The 17,930-nt window shown below is 38.0% G+C and overlaps 1 protein-coding gene across 2 annotated transcripts; it reads left to right on the forward strand.

The window, feature by feature from the left end:
- The first annotated feature begins 696 nt into the window (after positions 1 to 696).
- Positions 697 to 17,892, forward strand: LOC116386060 (sodium- and chloride-dependent GABA transporter 2-like). Of its 2 annotated transcripts, none has more exons than XM_031852146.1 (15): positions 697 to 778; positions 7,857 to 8,047; positions 8,295 to 8,429; positions 9,569 to 9,709; positions 10,495 to 10,582; positions 10,671 to 10,803; positions 11,251 to 11,385; positions 12,775 to 12,878; positions 13,222 to 13,346; positions 13,522 to 13,634; positions 14,296 to 14,433; positions 14,523 to 14,625; positions 14,711 to 14,811; positions 15,533 to 15,703; positions 15,804 to 17,892. In XM_031852146.1, exons 2-15 carry the CDS (start codon positions 7,861 to 7,863, stop codon positions 15,864 to 15,866), a joined length of 1,737 nt encoding a protein of 578 aa, XP_031708006.1. In that variant the 5' UTR covers positions 697 to 778; positions 7,857 to 7,860; the 3' UTR covers positions 15,867 to 17,892. The 2 variants fall into 2 exon arrangements, with proteins under 2 accessions (XP_031708006.1, XP_031707927.1); XM_031852067.1 differs by lacking the exon at positions 697 to 778 and adding an exon at positions 3,174 to 3,360.
- The last annotated feature ends 38 nt before the right edge of the window (positions 17,893 to 17,930 follow it).

The raw sequence follows: 17,930 nt of genomic DNA on the forward strand, positions 1-17,930 counted from the left end.
GGCCCAACTATCCAACAAACTGCCTTCACAGAGAGAAAGAGCTTTTGTGTCTGGACAACAACAAGAGGTTGCTTGTCATGAAACATCTACATTCAGTACTGTGGGTCATTTTAAGCATTTGAACAAATATTGTTTCTGTCCCTCTGTTTTACTTTTTGACTGTCATTCAAATGGATCCTATTTGAAGATAAGATCCAAGTTATAAATAAATACTGAAATATGTCAAGTGAATGCCAACACAAGCATAAAACATCTATTGCTAATCCAATTAATATTCAGTCAGGACTAGCTTTTGAATGGCACACTGTTTCTATGTAGAAACTACATGTCTGTCTAACTCTGTCTCAGATTTAATACATCACCTCAGTCGTCTTGACTGGAGTTAGTTTTAACGTTAAGATGTACGCTACATAGTATAAGCTCTGGGGGGGGGGGGATATATGTATATATGTATAAAAATAGTTATTGGAAAAAGGTTAACATAAAAAACACCATATAAAGTTACACTTTAACATTACAAGTATGTGTAGGTTTGATGAAGAATTAAGACTTGTGTTGTTGCCTCAGGTGGCAGCTGTGTTTCCTTGAACTCAAGTACCCCTGTTCAGAGTCACTTTGACGAAGTTTGCCAAAGATAATTAATTTACAACCAGTACAGGGATTTGTCCTGTATCTTGTACCTCCTGCAGCCGGCACACTTGTTGCAAGCGCCTCCGTCAGAGATACGCAGAAAGACTAAAGTGGAGACGAGTATATCTGCTTCAGACAACAGCAAATTGTGAGTATACGAATCATCTGATTTCCCTTTTTATTGATTAGCAACTTTGCTGTTTTACAAACAAATATTCGTGGAAAAAAAACAGTAAAAGACAGAAACAGATACAGACAAAGCAAATACGACCAATATGTCGATAAAATATGCAAGAAAAAAACATGTTAAACTAAATGCACTCATCAAGCACCAGACACAGTTATGAGTGTGTGGGTGTGTGTGCGTGTGTGTGTGTGTGTGTGTGTGTGTGTGTGTGTGTTTCACATACTGCATACATTTGTGGTATTTCACACAGCATGTGTTGAAATCGTTTGTGGTGAATGTAACGTAACGTTGTGGTGGAGGGCTGTGAATGCTGGACCTTTAGGGTGCCTGTGTGGGACAGAGACCGGCGCAGAGGGAGGGAGAGAAAGGATCATCTTGGGTCACCAGCTGTGCTTTTGTGTCAATAACAATCCTTTTGTGGCTGTGAGTAATTATTTACCTTAACTTACTTTCAGGTTTATTATAAATATGTGAAGTTATAATCATACTGTTTCTGTTTCTCTTTTGTGTGCTGTAGTTTTGTTGTACGTTTTTTGTCGCTACAGTTTTTAATTGCTCTGGATTTCATCTGTTAATGACTGTTAATGTGGCATATTAGATTATTTGGTCGCAAATTAGTGTGTTCCCTGTTACAGTATATTATCATAAAATACAAATCTGTTGTTCCAGTACAATGTTCGGCAAAATAAAGAGTGAGCGATCCATAAAAAGTATATATAAATAAATATAAGTATATATATATTGTAAATATATTTACAAATAAACCTTCATAGTTGAATCACAATACAAGGATTAAGACATGCACCTGTGTGCACTTTCAGGTGTCCTATCAGCATTTTTATGTTTGTCTCTTTTATAATGTCAGTCTTTGGGGAACATGTTTTTCTCTGATGGGGGGTTGTGGACGGTAGCTATTCATTCTGTCTGCGCAACATAATTATTGCTATCACTCAGAGTAGCAACACAAATGTTTCATTAACAGAACAATACTAAGGTGTGCTGCAAATGAATCATTCATAAGTTATTGCCTCTGCAGCTTCTTTCTCGTCACTGTGGGTGTATCGTTTGTCAGTATCTGTAATCTCGGAGGAAGGGCGAATCCCAGATTCCTCCTCAGCAGGTAAAGAGTGAGATTGAATCACTTTTTCTTCGTCAGTTTTCTGACAAACCACTACAGAGCTCCTATGCGAATCTAGCTGTAATTTCCATGAAGACTTTTACATCGCCTGTTAGTTCCACATCACCTGGAATCCAATGATTTGCTCAGTTGGCTCACTTCCATTAACAAATTAATGGGGTGAACTTTGAGCAAACTTTATAATGTTTACCATCTTCACCAAAATGGTGATGATGTCTGGTAAACGGTAAATTGCGAATTTGCTAATTAGCACAAAGCAAAAAGTAGAGTTGAGGCTGATGGGAATGTCATTAGTTTTGCAAAGCACCGGACATTTTTATGACCTAATGATTGGTCAGTAAAGTTATTAGGATTCACCCTCTGGGAACCATTCAATTCATTGTTGAGACATTTCACAGAATACCGAAAATGTCAACCTGCTGGTGGCGTTAGATTCAAGGCCATGTCCACACTACTACGTTTCCATTTTAAAATGCATGCTGCATTTACACTGAGCATCCATGCTAAGCAGGAGTTTTAGAGCACTGAAAACAGATAAGTTTAAAGGAAGGTTTAACGAAGCGGGTGCTTGAAGTCACGGTTTGCGGGTTTGAGAAGGGCGATGGACACAAAATGGAGGACTTTCCTTATCTTATTAATACTTGTTTTGTTCTGCACAACTATTGTGAAGTCCACACAGAAACTGTAAAGGAACAAAAGCATTAATTGCTCTCCAGTGCGACAGGGACTTCAGGCATCGACAGAGCTACGAGTGTGAAAACAAACAACAACAATGTGTGTTGACCACATTTATTGACCCATAAATCTGGTAAACTTTGATTTGTAAGTGTTCATTTTGAAGTTAATTTGATGTATGAGAGAGAGAGAGACAGAGCAAAACCTGCAGCCTTTGTAACTAAGTCTGAAAAATACAACTTCGAAACTTTCCACAAAATTTGTCTATTTCAGTTTGTAGAGGAAGATTTTAGATTAAGATCCGAAGTATCAAGCACTACCTTTTATTATTTTTCTGTCTGGAGCACAGTGTTGAACATACTGACAGATATAAATACCCACAGACCCATGCAGCTAGCCTGCCACTGTGCAAATCCCCTCCTCTTTACTGTTGAACCTCGTGGCCTCCATGAACAGTCTCCGCCTTAAGTTGCTCATTCAAAACCACATAACACCCTGGCCCCTCCTCTCTCACTCTGACCCTCTGGCTCTTTCTCTCTCCCTCATTGTCATACAAATACAGCTCTCTCAGACTCATGGACTCACTCATGTTCAGAGCTGAGAAGAACACTGGTCCTGGAGAGACTAGGGGCTCTAGACTTGTATTTTCTTCAAAGGCACCAAATGAATCCCACCTAGGGATATATGGAAACATAACCACAGACTAAAGACAAGAAGCAAGCATTCTCAGGTACTCGTAACCAATACCTTTCCCTTTAGGCCACAAGCAGGTTTTTCTGTCTTTATTATTTATTGTTATACATTGTGAGTGTACACTATGTTCAATAGGAAACAAATGGTATCCTTGCAGTTCAGAGACAGCTGGGCTGTGTGGTTGCACTTGTGCTTGGCGCCTGTAGCTGTATTATGTAGGGCAAAGGTTACTGGCTATGCTGCAGGGAGAGCAGCTATTTCCCTTGTTTAGTGAGTTCAGTGTGACACATCATGTTGCTCTGGGATCACTGCTGCCGAAAGCTTGCATTTAAAACAAACATATGACAATGTGTCTTGTCCAAATATTTTAACAAATAGCATCACATAACAGACTCTTTTAAAAGTTACTTATAACTACACTGATATTAAATAATTGACTGCCTTGCTATGATTGTTTGCAGAAAACAAAAGGTGCATGCATCAATACAAATTATTCATTTTTCAGCAAATGAAGTCCGAAAAGCTATTGATGTTAATTGATAGCAGAATAAAAACATGGAGGGCTGGTCAAATAATCAAAACAGAATATTATTTACCAATGAGCCCACGTCTCCCTGTTAATGGCAGACTGGGATGAAAAAAGAAACATGACCAACAACTATTCCTTACACTGCCAAGGTTTGGTGGCAGATTATTGTTGTGTGTCCCATAACCATCATACTAATTCTGAGCAGGTTTTAGTATATTCATTGTAGAATATTCAGTAGGGTACTGTTCAACACCCCTCCCTAGATATTTAGACAGCTCTACAAAATTATGTTCACAAAGTTGCGTGGGCTTGAAGCCCAGTGCAGGGTGAACAAAAATGTGTCTGCCTATGATGAGTATGATGGTTTGAAGAGATTAGTCTAGCGACTGTTAGCTTCCTAGAACCTAGAGCCCTCCCTGCTGCACATATACCCTACACCTTGCAGCCCTGAATACAAAATACAAAGCAGTCACTTTAGTTAACAACAGCTCTTCTAAAGCAACTCTTCCAACATATCAGTGATTTAGGGCCTGTTTTATAGACATACCATCTGTATTTTTTTTATTACTTTTAAGTAGAGTTAGTCAGTCAAAAGACAAGTTTTGCTGCAGTTGTTTTTTAATTAGTAAAAAGTGCTGTTTAGTTTTGTCCACGGACAATGAAACACAAACCTGTGCAACAGCCATTACCAACAATAAGCTGTCACTCCAACAGTTTGTGCAAATGTGTTCTTCCACAGCATGTCTGATTTAATGAGGATTGAAGTCTTGTATCTGAAAAAGGCAAAAGAATAATCTTTGTATGCCGATTAAAATCAGTTTAAAACAGCTACATTGATTATTTGTTAACCTGTGTACAGCTTGCTATTTCTGCACTAAAGAAGATATTTTCTGACCCAATATGAATGAATAAGACCCATTGTGAGTGAACATGCTCTTCTTGTGAAGCAGTACTGTTTCAATCGAGTGTTATCTTCAAGGACAACAATGACACCATTTATACGACAAGAACTGAAAACATGACAGCTATGCCATATGCTATGGCTCAGTTGATTTTTACAGCAGTGGTACTGTCTTTTGCCTGGTTTCAACCCTACTAAGGGCATGAATTCCTCGAGGTACACCATCCTTTAAAGGGTCGTAGGGTTGAAGTCCTACTAAAATGTCTTAAAGAAAGAAGATGAGTACCTACAACCTCCGTGTATGCGTCGGCATGATGAAGACACAATTGGCGTTAAAACCTTAGTCTTCTTTTAAAGTTTGTTGCCTTAAATTTGTGTGCTCCAGTATACTTTGGATCTAAGCTCTGAAGTTTCTCCCGATGCGACATTGACCTATTTCTGAGAGCACCGGACAGTGCGACCTGCACATTGTCATCCCTGCTCTTCACATACTAAGGGAAACTTGGCGTCCGTTACGGTCACAGTAAACATGTGGTTAACAGTTTGAATTTGAACAAAAACACTTGTTTAGGTAACAAAACCACGTTAGTTAGGTTGAGGAAAAACACCACAGTTGGGCTTGAAATAAGCATGTAAACTAAGTAAAACATAAACAACGTAACAGAAGTACTGAAAACACATAACTTCAAATTAACTCTACACTTTGAGACACTAACATTAAATGTTCTGTTTGAACCATCCGCCTGCCCTCTCTTACACCTTCTGTGTGGTTTTTCTTTGTAGTACGCCATCACACAGCAGAGAATTTTCTCTGAGTGACTAAAAACGACGGACAAAGCGTTGGTATTTGAAGCCCTAGGAATGAAAATGGGCTGGGACATGCTATATATTCCTTGTGAGGCGGTTGAAGCGCATTTAACCTCCTTCTCTCTACAACCTCTATAGCATGTTGTACAACGTCTGAAGTCAACAGTGTTTAAAGCTGTTCTAAACATCTAGCCTTGTGAAAAGCCTGTCGTCATAGGGGGGGTGAGATGTCAAATAAGGCCCATACTGAGGCAATCTGTTTTGGTCTCCATTGTGTTAGTCACTTTGGAGATGATTCAGAACCTGTTTAACCAACAAGCACACAGGTGGAACACAGCTCCTGTGAATAGGCTGAAGAACAAATGCATGTTGTAACATGGTGAGCATGCCAGGCAGACCTATTGTGTCTATGAAAGTCAGTGAGAGTCTTTAGTAACGTTCCCACAGATGAATGATATGAGAAGGCAAATAGGCCTCCCATTTATTTGAATGCATTGCGACACAAACAACTGACAGAGTTTATATTCCTTCTGATGGGTGACAACAATGCCTGACTGTATCACAACATTAAATCGATATGGCCAACAGCTTTTACACACCAATTTACATTTACACACCGCTTTACCACCTGAGCTATGGCTTTCTTCATATGCCCTGATACGTTTGTGCCAGTTAAAATGTGGTATAGTAATGTGTGTGTCAGAAACACATAATAAACTTTGATATGTTTTCCATATGACACAACCTTTTACTGCCCACTCATTAAACTCTGCAATGTAAATTAGTGTGTACACCTACTGTCTACTGCAAATCACCTCTTTTAAACAATATAGTATACACTGTATACACATACATTTACATAGCCATCTCCAACATCTTTGATCAATTCATGTAACTTGTCAACAGCAACTCAAGTTTCATCAAAGGTTCATTTTCCAGTTTTTTTTTCAATATGTGTTGCTTACGAACACAAGGGAAAGATTCAAAATACATGCCTCACTTCTCATCTCTGTACTTGAAGGCTCATCTTTAATTTTGCAGAACTTTCACTTGCAGAGCTTTTTTTTATTAGGTATTTATGCTTTCACTTGAGATCTAAGTACTTCTCCCACCACTGCCAAACATGGGCATCTTCTACAAAACGAGAACCAAGTGATGAAATAGGGTTAAAGAGTTGTCATTTGCGGAAAGAATTTGGTCTTTACAGAGGTACTACTTCTAAGTACTACTTCGATATAAAATATTTTACTCAGATAGAATGGAAAAATGATAAAGCTAAGTTGAATTTTGAAAAAACAAAAAACAGTAAAAAACTGCAAAATGCCCAGCTGCAAAACCATTCACCATTACAGTGCATATAGTTTATCCACCAGAGTGCTGACAAGTTGAACTGTAAAATACCTCATTCACTACATATCTTGGTCACGATTAGAAAAATAAATCGAATTTGTGTTTATGTTATATAAGATATTAGATAATTGATAAAATATCAATTTAATACTAGGCATCAAAAACCCAGTATAGGTTGGGCTATGCTATGTCCACTCATGCAATGTCATTGGTCAAACTTGTTGTACACAAGCAATCATCCAGTCCTTGTATTTCAATTCAGTATTTATTGATTTGCACAATTTGCACTTGACTTTTATATAGACATTTTATATCTTATTGTATTGTTGGTCATTGCTCCTTTTTATTAATATTCATATAATATTCTTTTACATCTATATTTATCTGTGCAGCTTGTTGTCCTTGTCCCTATTATCTATATTTCTTTGTTAGTAACTTGAGAGAAAAAACAAAAAAACTGAGTCCTTGCATGTTCACTCATATACTTGGATACTTTTCATAATTCTCCTCTCACTTAATGATCCTGAAAAAACTTTAGGAAAGTTGTTTTGAGCATTTTAACAGTAGTGTAGTAACACACATATTTTCTAGTCCATTTGCTCCAGTCCCACATCAAATCCGGGGCAGCAACACAAAAGGAACATTGATGAAAATATTCCACTCATGCCAAGAGTTACTGATTCTGCTGACTTAATACAACAAGACTGCTGGTATTGTATTTATTGTGAACATTAATAAACAGTGATTGAATCTTGTCAACATCCCTGCTGTGGTTAATGTGTATGTTGACATCTAAACTGAGCATGTGCTCTTTAGTCACAATTTGCTACTGCAAAATGAAATCCACAAATAACATGAATAATTACTTTGAAAATGTAGTTTATATCATTGTGTGAACATTGTAATTTTGTCACTGAACGCCACTTCGTTGACCCTCTTGTTTCAGTTCAATGGAGAAGCCTTATGGTCCAGAGGTCAAGTTCATGCTGGATGTGAGCACAGCACATCCTGCACCCAGCACCCTGACCAGAGGACAATGGTCAAGCAAAATGGAGTTCCTCTTGGCTGTTGCAGGACAAATCATAGGCCTAGGAAATGTGTGGAGGTTCCCTTACCTGTGCTACAAAAACGGAGGAGGTCAGTTTCGTAATAGTCAAAGAAATTCGGAACAACTACTTTGTTCAAAAGTACACATGCAGAATGTAAAAACAACTCCGACTGGGTTAGCACTTGATGGCAACTAGAAACAAATATTGAATTGGAAATGAAAGCTGCGGGAACCAGATCTTTTTTAAATCATAAAAATGATCATGATTCTTGTGGCTTACCATAAGTGCTCAACCTGTAAAACAACTCATGTGGAGTAACTTTCTGTTTTCTCAAGGGGTGTTCTTCATTCCTTATGTCCTCTTCCTCTTTACCTGCGGCATCCCCCTGTTTCTCCTGGAGACGTCACTCGGCCAGTACACCAAACAGGGAAGTATTACCTGCTGGAGGAACATTTGTCCCCTTTTTGAAGGTAAAGATGTAGAATCACTTTCAGACTATTAATGTCACATCAAAAAAATATTAAATAAATAATCAAATTAAAACATGTTTATATACGTTTATGACACGCTCAAAAAATGGCTGCCTGGGCCTTTAAGTAATGAAGATAACCCACCAAAAATGAGGTGCAAGCTCTTGTGTTTATTGCAACCTCTCAGTTCTAATCCTTCGCACAACAAATTGTAAAATTCATGCACTCGCATTTTTCTACAGTTGCTGCAGTGAATGTAAGACAAAACATCCCTACATTTAAAAAATGTGATATTACAGACAACATGTGTATATGTGCTAATCTGAACTATATTCTGCAGGGCAGTAATACTGTATTATATTTTCTCAAATTCTCATGAAAATATATATTTCTTCTTCTTCAAATTTTTGTTTTGTGTGCTGACACTTTTGCTACAAATCTTGCAGAATGTGATGAAAGTGATTTCACCACCTTTCAAACGCAACCTATGTCAGTTTTGTGTTTAGAATAAACTTGTCCAACCACTTTTACACCATCTTTTCTAAGAAACCCAGTAAACTGTGTCAGGTTTGGTAAACCTGTAACAAACACATTGACATGGTTCGCATTGGTTAAATATTGCCCCCTGTGAGCTATTACATTTGGCTAAATGAGTTACCAAAATGGATGATCTTTCTCATGTAAGCATGGAGTCAAGCTGACATATCTTTACTAAATCTACAACAGAAAAAATGTTTTTTACACTGTATTTATTCTGCAATAACAGCCTGGGCAGTATCAATATTGTTGTGGGGTGGCTGTAGATCGGTTAGAGCAGGTTGATCTTTAAACACAAGGTCGATCGGTTAATCACTTGTTACCACTGCTCATACGTTTACGTGTCCTTGAGCAAGACACAGAACCCCAAGTTGCTCCCCTGCTTAATGCTTAGGATAAATACAGTGGTCAGGTTTTATTATGTGACATTGATTTCCTTTAAATGGCATTATTATAATATTTAATTTATCAGTTTTATCAGTATCATGCTATTTGTTTTATTTGAATGTAATTATATATATTCATAATTAGATGTGATAATTATATGTTTCTTGCTATTTTATTTAAATACTTTTGTTTCTTTGTTTGTCTCTTTTTGTCAGGGATAGGTTATGGCAATCTTGTGGTTGTTTTATACGCCAGCATCTATTACATCATCATATTGGCCTGGGCTTTCCTGTATCTCTTCAACTCTGTCAACGCTGAACTTCCCTGGGCGACTTGCAGAAACAACTGGAACACAGGTTTGTCCCAGTATGCAATGTGACTGAAATAAACATACATGAAAACAAACAAATAATAAGATTATTATGAATCTTTAGTTCAATAATGAATTAATCCGATTTTTTGGCTCATTTGAGGATCTGGAGATCCCCCCCTCACATTCTCCACGCCATTCTCAGTGAGTGTGGGCAGGAGGTTTGAAGTTTCCACACCTAACTGGTTGGCATACACATCTTAAACGAAGATTTTAGGTGAACATAGAGGAGCTTCAGAAACCACAAACTAGTGTAAAATGGTATTTAATCCATTTACTTTTGTCATTAATAGACTGGGGGGGGGGGTAGCAGCCCCTATATTGCGCACCTGAGCTCTGGCCCTTGTATACTCTATAGAGTACTGTGCTGCTGTCATCATGTGGATGCCTAGCTTAACACAACCACGCAAATCATAACCAGAACTATTCGCTCAACACAAGTCCCCTGGCTCCCTCTCCTATATCCAACATAACACCCTCACCCCCACATATCCAACCAGACTTACTCAAAGGATTATCCAAAAGGTTCAAGATTCCTGGTGTCTACCAATTCAGGTTTAGTCACCCTCCATACAGACCAGGAGGCAGCAAGGACTTTGCATTCGCTCAGTACTTAATAGATTAGGCTCTTTGGAAATGATCCCCCTTTCCATTTATCAAGTTAAATAAGAAACAAAATTAAATAAAGGCTTTGACAAAGGCAGAATGTTATAATGTGTGTAGTTGTCCTTGAATGCATTGTTTAAAGCATCCTGTATGCCTTTGCAACAGAGACCTGTGTGGAGTTTGATCGAAGAGCTGGTTATTTGAACTGGACTGCTGCTGAAAATGCAACATCACCAGTGAGAGAGTTTTGGGAGTGAGTATGCAAACTAAACCTAAATATGGTACTAAGTTCTGAAAGTGATTTGACTTTCATGAATAATAACAAAAAATGTGATTTTCAGGAGAAGAGTTCTGAATCTTACAGGAAGTATCCATGATTTAGGCAGCATTCGATGGGAGCTGGCTCTGTGTCTTCTGTTGTCCTGGATCATCTGTTACTTTTGTGTCTGGAAAGGAGTAAAGTCCACTGGGAAGGTAAGGACTGTAGAATGATTTATGTTTTACCAACTCTTAAACTGTTGGTTTAAACTAAAATCAACCATTAAAGGATAATGCTTCAGGACAAAAAAAAACCATTGCAAACCTATTACTTTGCCAGACACACTGCCTGAAACCATGATGTACTTGTACAAAGTTCATGTTTGAATAGTATAAAATAAAAGAACATGAGAGGGAAGAAGCCACTACACAGGATATAAACTTAAATTACAGATACTGTATGTAAGATATGATTCCTTAACTTTTCATCTTTCATAAAAGCTCTGGGCATTTGACTCAAAACACGCTCAAAAATGATATTCAAGGCAATGTTGAATATTGTTTCAGGAGCTCCACAGTACGGTGACCCCACAGCATCCATCCTGGCAACACAGCTATCAAAGTCCACCATTCTGCCACAAAATAACCCTTACTCTTCCACAGGTAGTTTACTTTACCGCCACATTTCCATATCTGATGTTGGCGGTGCTGCTTGTTCGTGGAGTCACGTTGCCAGGGGCCATAGATGGGATCAAGTTCTACCTCTACCCAGATCCATCCCGCCTGTCTGATCCACAGGTTTGAGCACTCTTCACTACTTCTCTGTTTGAATGCCATGTGACTCTCCTGAACCTACCACCTCTATAACCCTCGTTAACAAATGCATTTTGTTTGTAGAAGCACTGTTAAAATGTTGTAAATTTCCAAAGACATAAAGCTGAACTATACAGAAATGTGTATACATGTGTTTGGTTTAATCACATAATAGCAGTCAATTTAAAAAAATTATGTAGCTCAAATGATATGCTTGAGCAAGGAAATGCAAAACAATGACATATCTTAAATATGCTACACTTTAGTGGAAAGTTAAGGGGAAGTCAGAGTTCCAGAGATTGAAAGGATTGGTTACCATACGGTAACTGCATTTGCAGATGATTGTTATGGTGATGCCACACAAATCGACCACAGAGTAAAACATTAAAAAGATCTGTTTTAGGTGGTTCTGTCAAGGTCAGGGGTTGGCAACCTGCGGCTCGCGAGCCACATGCGGCTCTTTAGCCTCTCTGTTGCGGCTCCCTGAGGTTCCCAACTGGCGCACCGGATCCGGACCCAGGAACTAAAAACCGATAGATAATTCAGAATTATACATATTGGGCACCGAGTTTAAACTTTAACCGGCGCCTCTTATTCAGCCGTTACGGCACTTGTTCGGCGGTGCAGGAAACACACGGACCAATGCGTTGCAAATCACACGTGATGCAGCTCAGCCAATCAAATATGGGTATTCTGACAAGTTTCCTGACTCGAGCGAGGTTTACACACACACGTGACACACGGGGCTGAGACGAGGAAATAGAAAGAAGAGCAGGGAAATTGCTTTTCCCTGCAGGTGGCTAATCATGATTTTCAGACCCCCGCCCTCTGTAAACTATCAATGGATAAATCCAAAAAAAGAAAAGTCACGGAGGAGAATAGAGAGTTTAACTCTGCGTGGACGTCTTCATTTGCTTTCACTGCCAACGATGCTGGCTTACCTGCATGCTTCCAGAACAAGCACACAGCATGTGCTGAAAAGTGTCACGCTGGAGATGAGCGAAAAAGAGCGAGTTCTCAGCTGCTGCAGCAAACTGAGCTCTTCATAAGAGTTTGATATTGTTATAACAGGTAAAATTGCAAAAAAATGTCAAGAATTGTCTTTATTCTTGTTCTATATTTTCATAAATATAACAAACTATAGTTTTTGCATATATAATATAACTATATATACAACTTTATAAGCTGTGATATCAAATAGCTTTTGCGGCTCCAGACGAATTTTATTTGGTGGGAAATAGAGCAAAATGGCTCTTTGGATAGAAAAGGTTGCCGACCCCTGGTCTAGGTTTACTGCGGAGTTGCAACACTTAGTAAATTTCATATTTCATATGTAATTTTGGAGATAAAAACATGTCCTTTATTGTCTTGCAGGTGTGGATGGACGCTGGCACACAAATATGTTATTCCTATGCTATTTGCATTGGGTGTCTAACTTCACTTGGCAGTTATAACAAGTACAACAACAACTGTTACAAGTAAGTTCGATTTAATATGTATAATGTGTTTTTTAATTTGGTTTACATAGATTCACAGACACAAACAAGAGCTTTTGAACCGTTAGCCAGAACATCTTCAATGCCCATTTTAGGCAAAAATAAATTTGAAGTAGCTTAAACCAAGAATACCACATCGCTTTGAAGTATAGTTTACTCACAAAGTATTTCTTGTGTATTCAGGAGTCTTGCCATGAATATAAAAAGCCATCTTTGGGCATTTTAGGATGTGAGTCCCAAGTACGGAAAGAACAATGTAAAAGTGTCATAGATCTAATTCAAAATAAAGGGAGTATAAAATGTATTTGTGTCTTTTTTTTTTTAGGGACTGTGTGTACTTGTGCCTTCTGAACAGTGGGACGAGTTTTGTTGCTGGCTTTGCCATTTTCTCTGCACTTGGATTCATGGCATATGAGCAGAACACAGACATATCAAACGTGGCAGAGTCGGGTAAGAATGTAGAAAATGTTATTAATGAATAAATCAAGGAATTAATGAGAATTGTACGTTTAGGGTCAACAATAGCACAAAAATGCAATTCATTGCCATACAAGTGAGATATTTTGACTCAACAGCATTCAATTTTGCCCAATATTTTATTTTAAACATCCCATTGTGACTGCAGGCCCCGGCTTGGCGTTCATTGCCTATCCTCGAGCAGTTGCCATGATGCCTTTTCCCCAAATCTGGGCGATATTCTTCTTCGTTATGATCATCCTGCTGGGACTGGACAGTGAGGTAAGCTGACTCTCCTTAAGCACTGAGAGAACCAGAAACAGCAGTTTTATTTCCCTCTTGACTAAAGTTTTCATTTGAGGATAGTACTGTATATTTTTAATGATCATAAAATAACATTTTGAAATGCAGATTTTCTGTTCACGAGGACCTGGATAGATTTTCTTCCCTTTATTATATGCATACGTTGCATGACAGTCTTCATGAACATGTGGTAGGTTTAGCTTTATGATCTTTGGCTCTTGGTTGGAGGTCTGTGGGTGTCTCACAGTTAGAAAGAGATCAATGTATTACCTCTAGATGTGTTTTGCTCTTGTTTGTTTGTCTGTTTGCATATAGCCAACAGATTTACAACACTGTGAGAAAATGTATTAACATCATTATCATTGACTGCAGCAATTACTAATGTGAGAAAAAAATCTTACACATGTATCCCATGATTTGGTCACTTTGTGTGTCTTGTTTTAGATCCAGATCCGAATGCATACAAAAACGTCTTATCTTAATCTTTAGAATAAAAAATAACTAGATTAGAGGATTGTGCAGCCTTGGCAGAGGTATTCACTCTCTGAGTACTTATTCAATTATTATGAAATTATCTCTGCAAAGTTTGTATGTTTGTGTGCAGCATAATGGAGTTGTGTAACCGGTAACTCTGTTTCAGTTTGTAGGTCTGGAAGCCCTCGTAACATCAATTTCAGACACAAATCCTTCCTTCTTCCATGTTGGCCATCGACGTAAACTTCTTCTACTTGTGATCAGTGTTGTCAGCTTCTTCATTGGACTTGTGATGGTTACAGATGTAATATCATATTAAAATGTCACGTCACTTCTTTTACCATAGCCTTGTTTTCTTTTGTTAAAAGAACAGCTAACTGATGTCTCACACAGGGTGGACTGTACATCTTCCAGTTGTTTGACTACTATGCCTGTAGTGGGATGACTCTACTTCTCTTTGCCATACTGCAGTCTGGTTGTGTTGGATGGATATACGGTGAGTTAATAAACAAGAGGAATGTGCATGGTTTCTTCACTGTGATGATGAATTCCTTCACCACTGCTTTTCTATCTACTTACAGGTGCAGATCGGTTTTATGATAACATAGAGGACATGATTGGATACAAGCCTTTACCCCTGCTTAAGTATTGTTTGAAATACGTCACTCCAGTAATATGCATGGTGAGTTGCAGAAAGAGTTCACTCAGTCAGTATGTCCCTTCGCTAAGTCCCGCCCCTTGAACGCATACTGTCCAATCATAGCGCAGCATCGGCCAGCTCCTTTTTTAAAGGTTCTCTATAATAAGAGCAAACAACTTTTTGAAATGTAAAGATATAGTGGAGTAATGTCTACCGGAGCAGAGAATAAAGTTGCCCTCCCTCTGTGTGTGTTGTAATCAGAGCATTGCTGTGCTTTGTTGACATAGCTGGGCCGGTTGTTTAGCTCATGTTAGTGCATGTTGGTGCATGTTGGTGCATGCTGGTGCATGCTCTTCACTGCCTTCACACTGTGGTTCCAGCTGATAACGCCATATTGACCGAGGTCGTTGTTGCGGAAGCGTCAGGCCCACCATCCGGTCTCCCCTCAGGTTAACAGTGTTAGCTCTATCAGCACTGTTCCCGATGATTGCAGTGATAGAGCTGTTAACACCGTTAGCCGCAAACCACCAGCTCAGCCGTCGCCATGTTGAGAGCCGTGTGGGGGCAATAGATATGCTCTGTATTTAACTTTGTACACTTTTAGAGGTTTCGATTACCAAGTTACTCATATTACATGTTGATTTATTTATTTTTAAATTCCACATTTACTTTATCGTAGCTCGGGTTGATTTGGGGAACATTTCTGACATTTTGTACATTGTCTAGCCAATACTTTAACTGCTTTTTCTGTGACTATTTTCAGGGAACGTTTGTTTTCTCCTTAATCAAATACACTCCTCTGAAGTTCAACAACATAATTGAGTACCCGTGGTGGGGCTATGCTCTTGGCTGGTGGTTCACTCTCTCCTCTACGCTCATTGTTCCTCTATTTATGTTGTACAAATTGAGCACCACTCCTGGTACACTGCGACAGGTAAGCTGTTTGTACATCTAAATGGGTCAACACCTCTCCAAAAAGCTATGTAATTGTGGGTTTTATGTTTTTTACTAAAACCTATATTCTCCTTTATTAGAGGATCTCAATCTTATGCACTCCAGCTGAAGACATTTCTTCGAACAAATCAGACAACTGCTGAACTGCTCGACTTGACCGCATCTCCTGACAGCATGGTGTCCTATTGACGACAACAAACTGGAGCAGCTTCACATTTACTGAACACCATGAGGCATAAGGAAAAGCACGTCTTCAATACAGTCCTACTCAATTTAAGGAAAGGTTCAAAATCTTTTTGGCCCTCTTAAACAAAGCAATGTCTATTTGTTGCTCTCATCCACATTTAATGGTCGCAAATAAATGCAGCTGTCTCAGATGTCACTTGAACTCTTATCGCTGACAGCACTGACAGCTAGTGAGTAGGGCTGCAACTATTGATTACTTTCATTATCAGTTGATCTATTGATTTCTAATACTTATTGTCAAATGTCAGCAAATAGTGACAAATGCACATCTGAATTTCCCAGAGCCATGAGTTCAGATGTTCTGAAGACAATAAATTACCTTTAATATAAAATGAATAAAAAGCAGCAAATCATTCACAATCCTCACGTTGGTGATGGATTAGTATTCTTTTGATCAATTGATTCATCTCTTAGTTGTTTCATATCTATTAGCAAGTGAACCTTAAATGTTATCGGTCATATTGATATTTTAAATAGTTATTTATGTAAAGAAATATTGTTTTGTTTTGTTTAACCAGGTTGTATAACTATCTGGAGTTAAATAACACTGATAAACACTTGCCAAATAAGCCATACAGATTGAACAATTGAGTCACTTTTAGGTCGCTGTGAGTGACGGAAATTTTATTTTGAATTGTCAATATAACTAAAACAGTGACATTAAAGAAGAAAGGTTATCCAGCAATAAGGGTGGGATTCAAACCTCGGACACTGCCTGCACCATAGCCATCTGAGCCACCGGGCTGTCCCAACATTAAAGTGTTTCTGACCTGTGCCAAGTACTGCTAAAAACTAAAAACGACTTAAAAAGTGCATACTGCTCACACAGATAGGAAACAGCTCAGCATTTACAAGTTTGTGTTTGGCTTTAAAACTAAACATCAGCGAGTTGAATTGTGGCGATGGCGTCCATCACCACAATTCAACTCGCTGAAGTTTTGGTGCTTTACCAAATGCAAAAAAACAGAAACACAGAGCAAACCTGTTGGTTGTAACAGTTAGAATCACAAAGGGTATAATTTTAACAGAGTTAAAAGCTCTAAGCTCTAAGCTTGTTTATTATAGTTGTTATTCAAAAGGCGCAGGTCGATATTCATGTCATGTTCGATTGTTTTTTGTATCATGTATCATTGACATTTGTGGCATTATTCCTTTATGTAAATGCTGTAACATGACATTTTTCACATTTCAAGATCACTCAATAACTTTTTTTTTTTTTTAAGAAAATGTTTTCTAGATATCTGTGGAACAAATTCAATGAATTACAACCCTTTGTCATAATCCACGACAACATACGTTTCCCTCTAAACATATTCCACAATACAGTTTTATTGGATAGAGAGAGCTGATGAACTTGTGTTTAAATTGAGAACATTTTATACATTCATACATTTAATACATTATGATCAACCAGTTTGCTAATATTTAATTAATGAAAATGTTCATGTGATTGAAAGAATCATAGGACTGTTACATAACACGTTAAACGTCATGGTTTGATTCTTATTAAACAATGTGCCATTTGTAAATATTACACATGCATATAGCCATCTGGTATTCATGTGATAAATTACTAATAGGCCTCAGTAAGCTGGTGGCTCATCAGTATTGATTATTTCATTTGGTCAAACTGACTTAAGAATCAGAATCAGATATAATAAAATATACTGTAGGTCATTAATTTAGAAACATTCTGTAATGATCAGTTACCAGTTTGTTGTCGAATGAACGTTTTTTGACCATGAAAACCATGAAAATCAACAATCTGTAAATTCAGTTTTAATAAAAATGTTAACAATTCATATTATTTGAAATAAGTCACAATAATTCAGAAATAATTTGTTTTGTGAGTACACTACAGAAACAGGTTATTGTCTGGGTGGTGTAGTTTTTAGAGCCCAATAAAGGAATCATAATTCATAATTGCTTGTGTCTTTGAATGCACCCACACAAGGACATTT

The sequence above is a fragment of the Anarrhichthys ocellatus genome, unplaced genomic scaffold, assembly GCF_004355925.1.
Source record: "Anarrhichthys ocellatus isolate YVR2014 unplaced genomic scaffold, GSC_Weel_1.0 scaffold1, whole genome shotgun sequence".
Classification (NCBI taxonomy): Eukaryota; Metazoa; Chordata; class Actinopteri; order Perciformes; family Anarhichadidae; genus Anarrhichthys; species Anarrhichthys ocellatus.

Bases quoted from the DNA above. Each gene is read 5' to 3' on its own strand.
- LOC116386060 (XM_031852146.1), top strand. From the start codon at position 7,861: ATGGAGAAGCCTTATGGTCCAGAGGTCAAGTTCATGCTGGATGTGAGC. The intron at 13,347-13,521 runs GTAAGAATGTAG...TTGTGACTGCAG, and splicing joins ATCAAACGTGGCAGAGTCGG to GCCCCGGCTTGGCGTTCATT. The intron at 15,704-15,803 runs GTAAGCTGTTTG...CTCCTTTATTAG, and splicing joins CTCCTGGTACACTGCGACAG to AGGATCTCAATCTTATGCAC.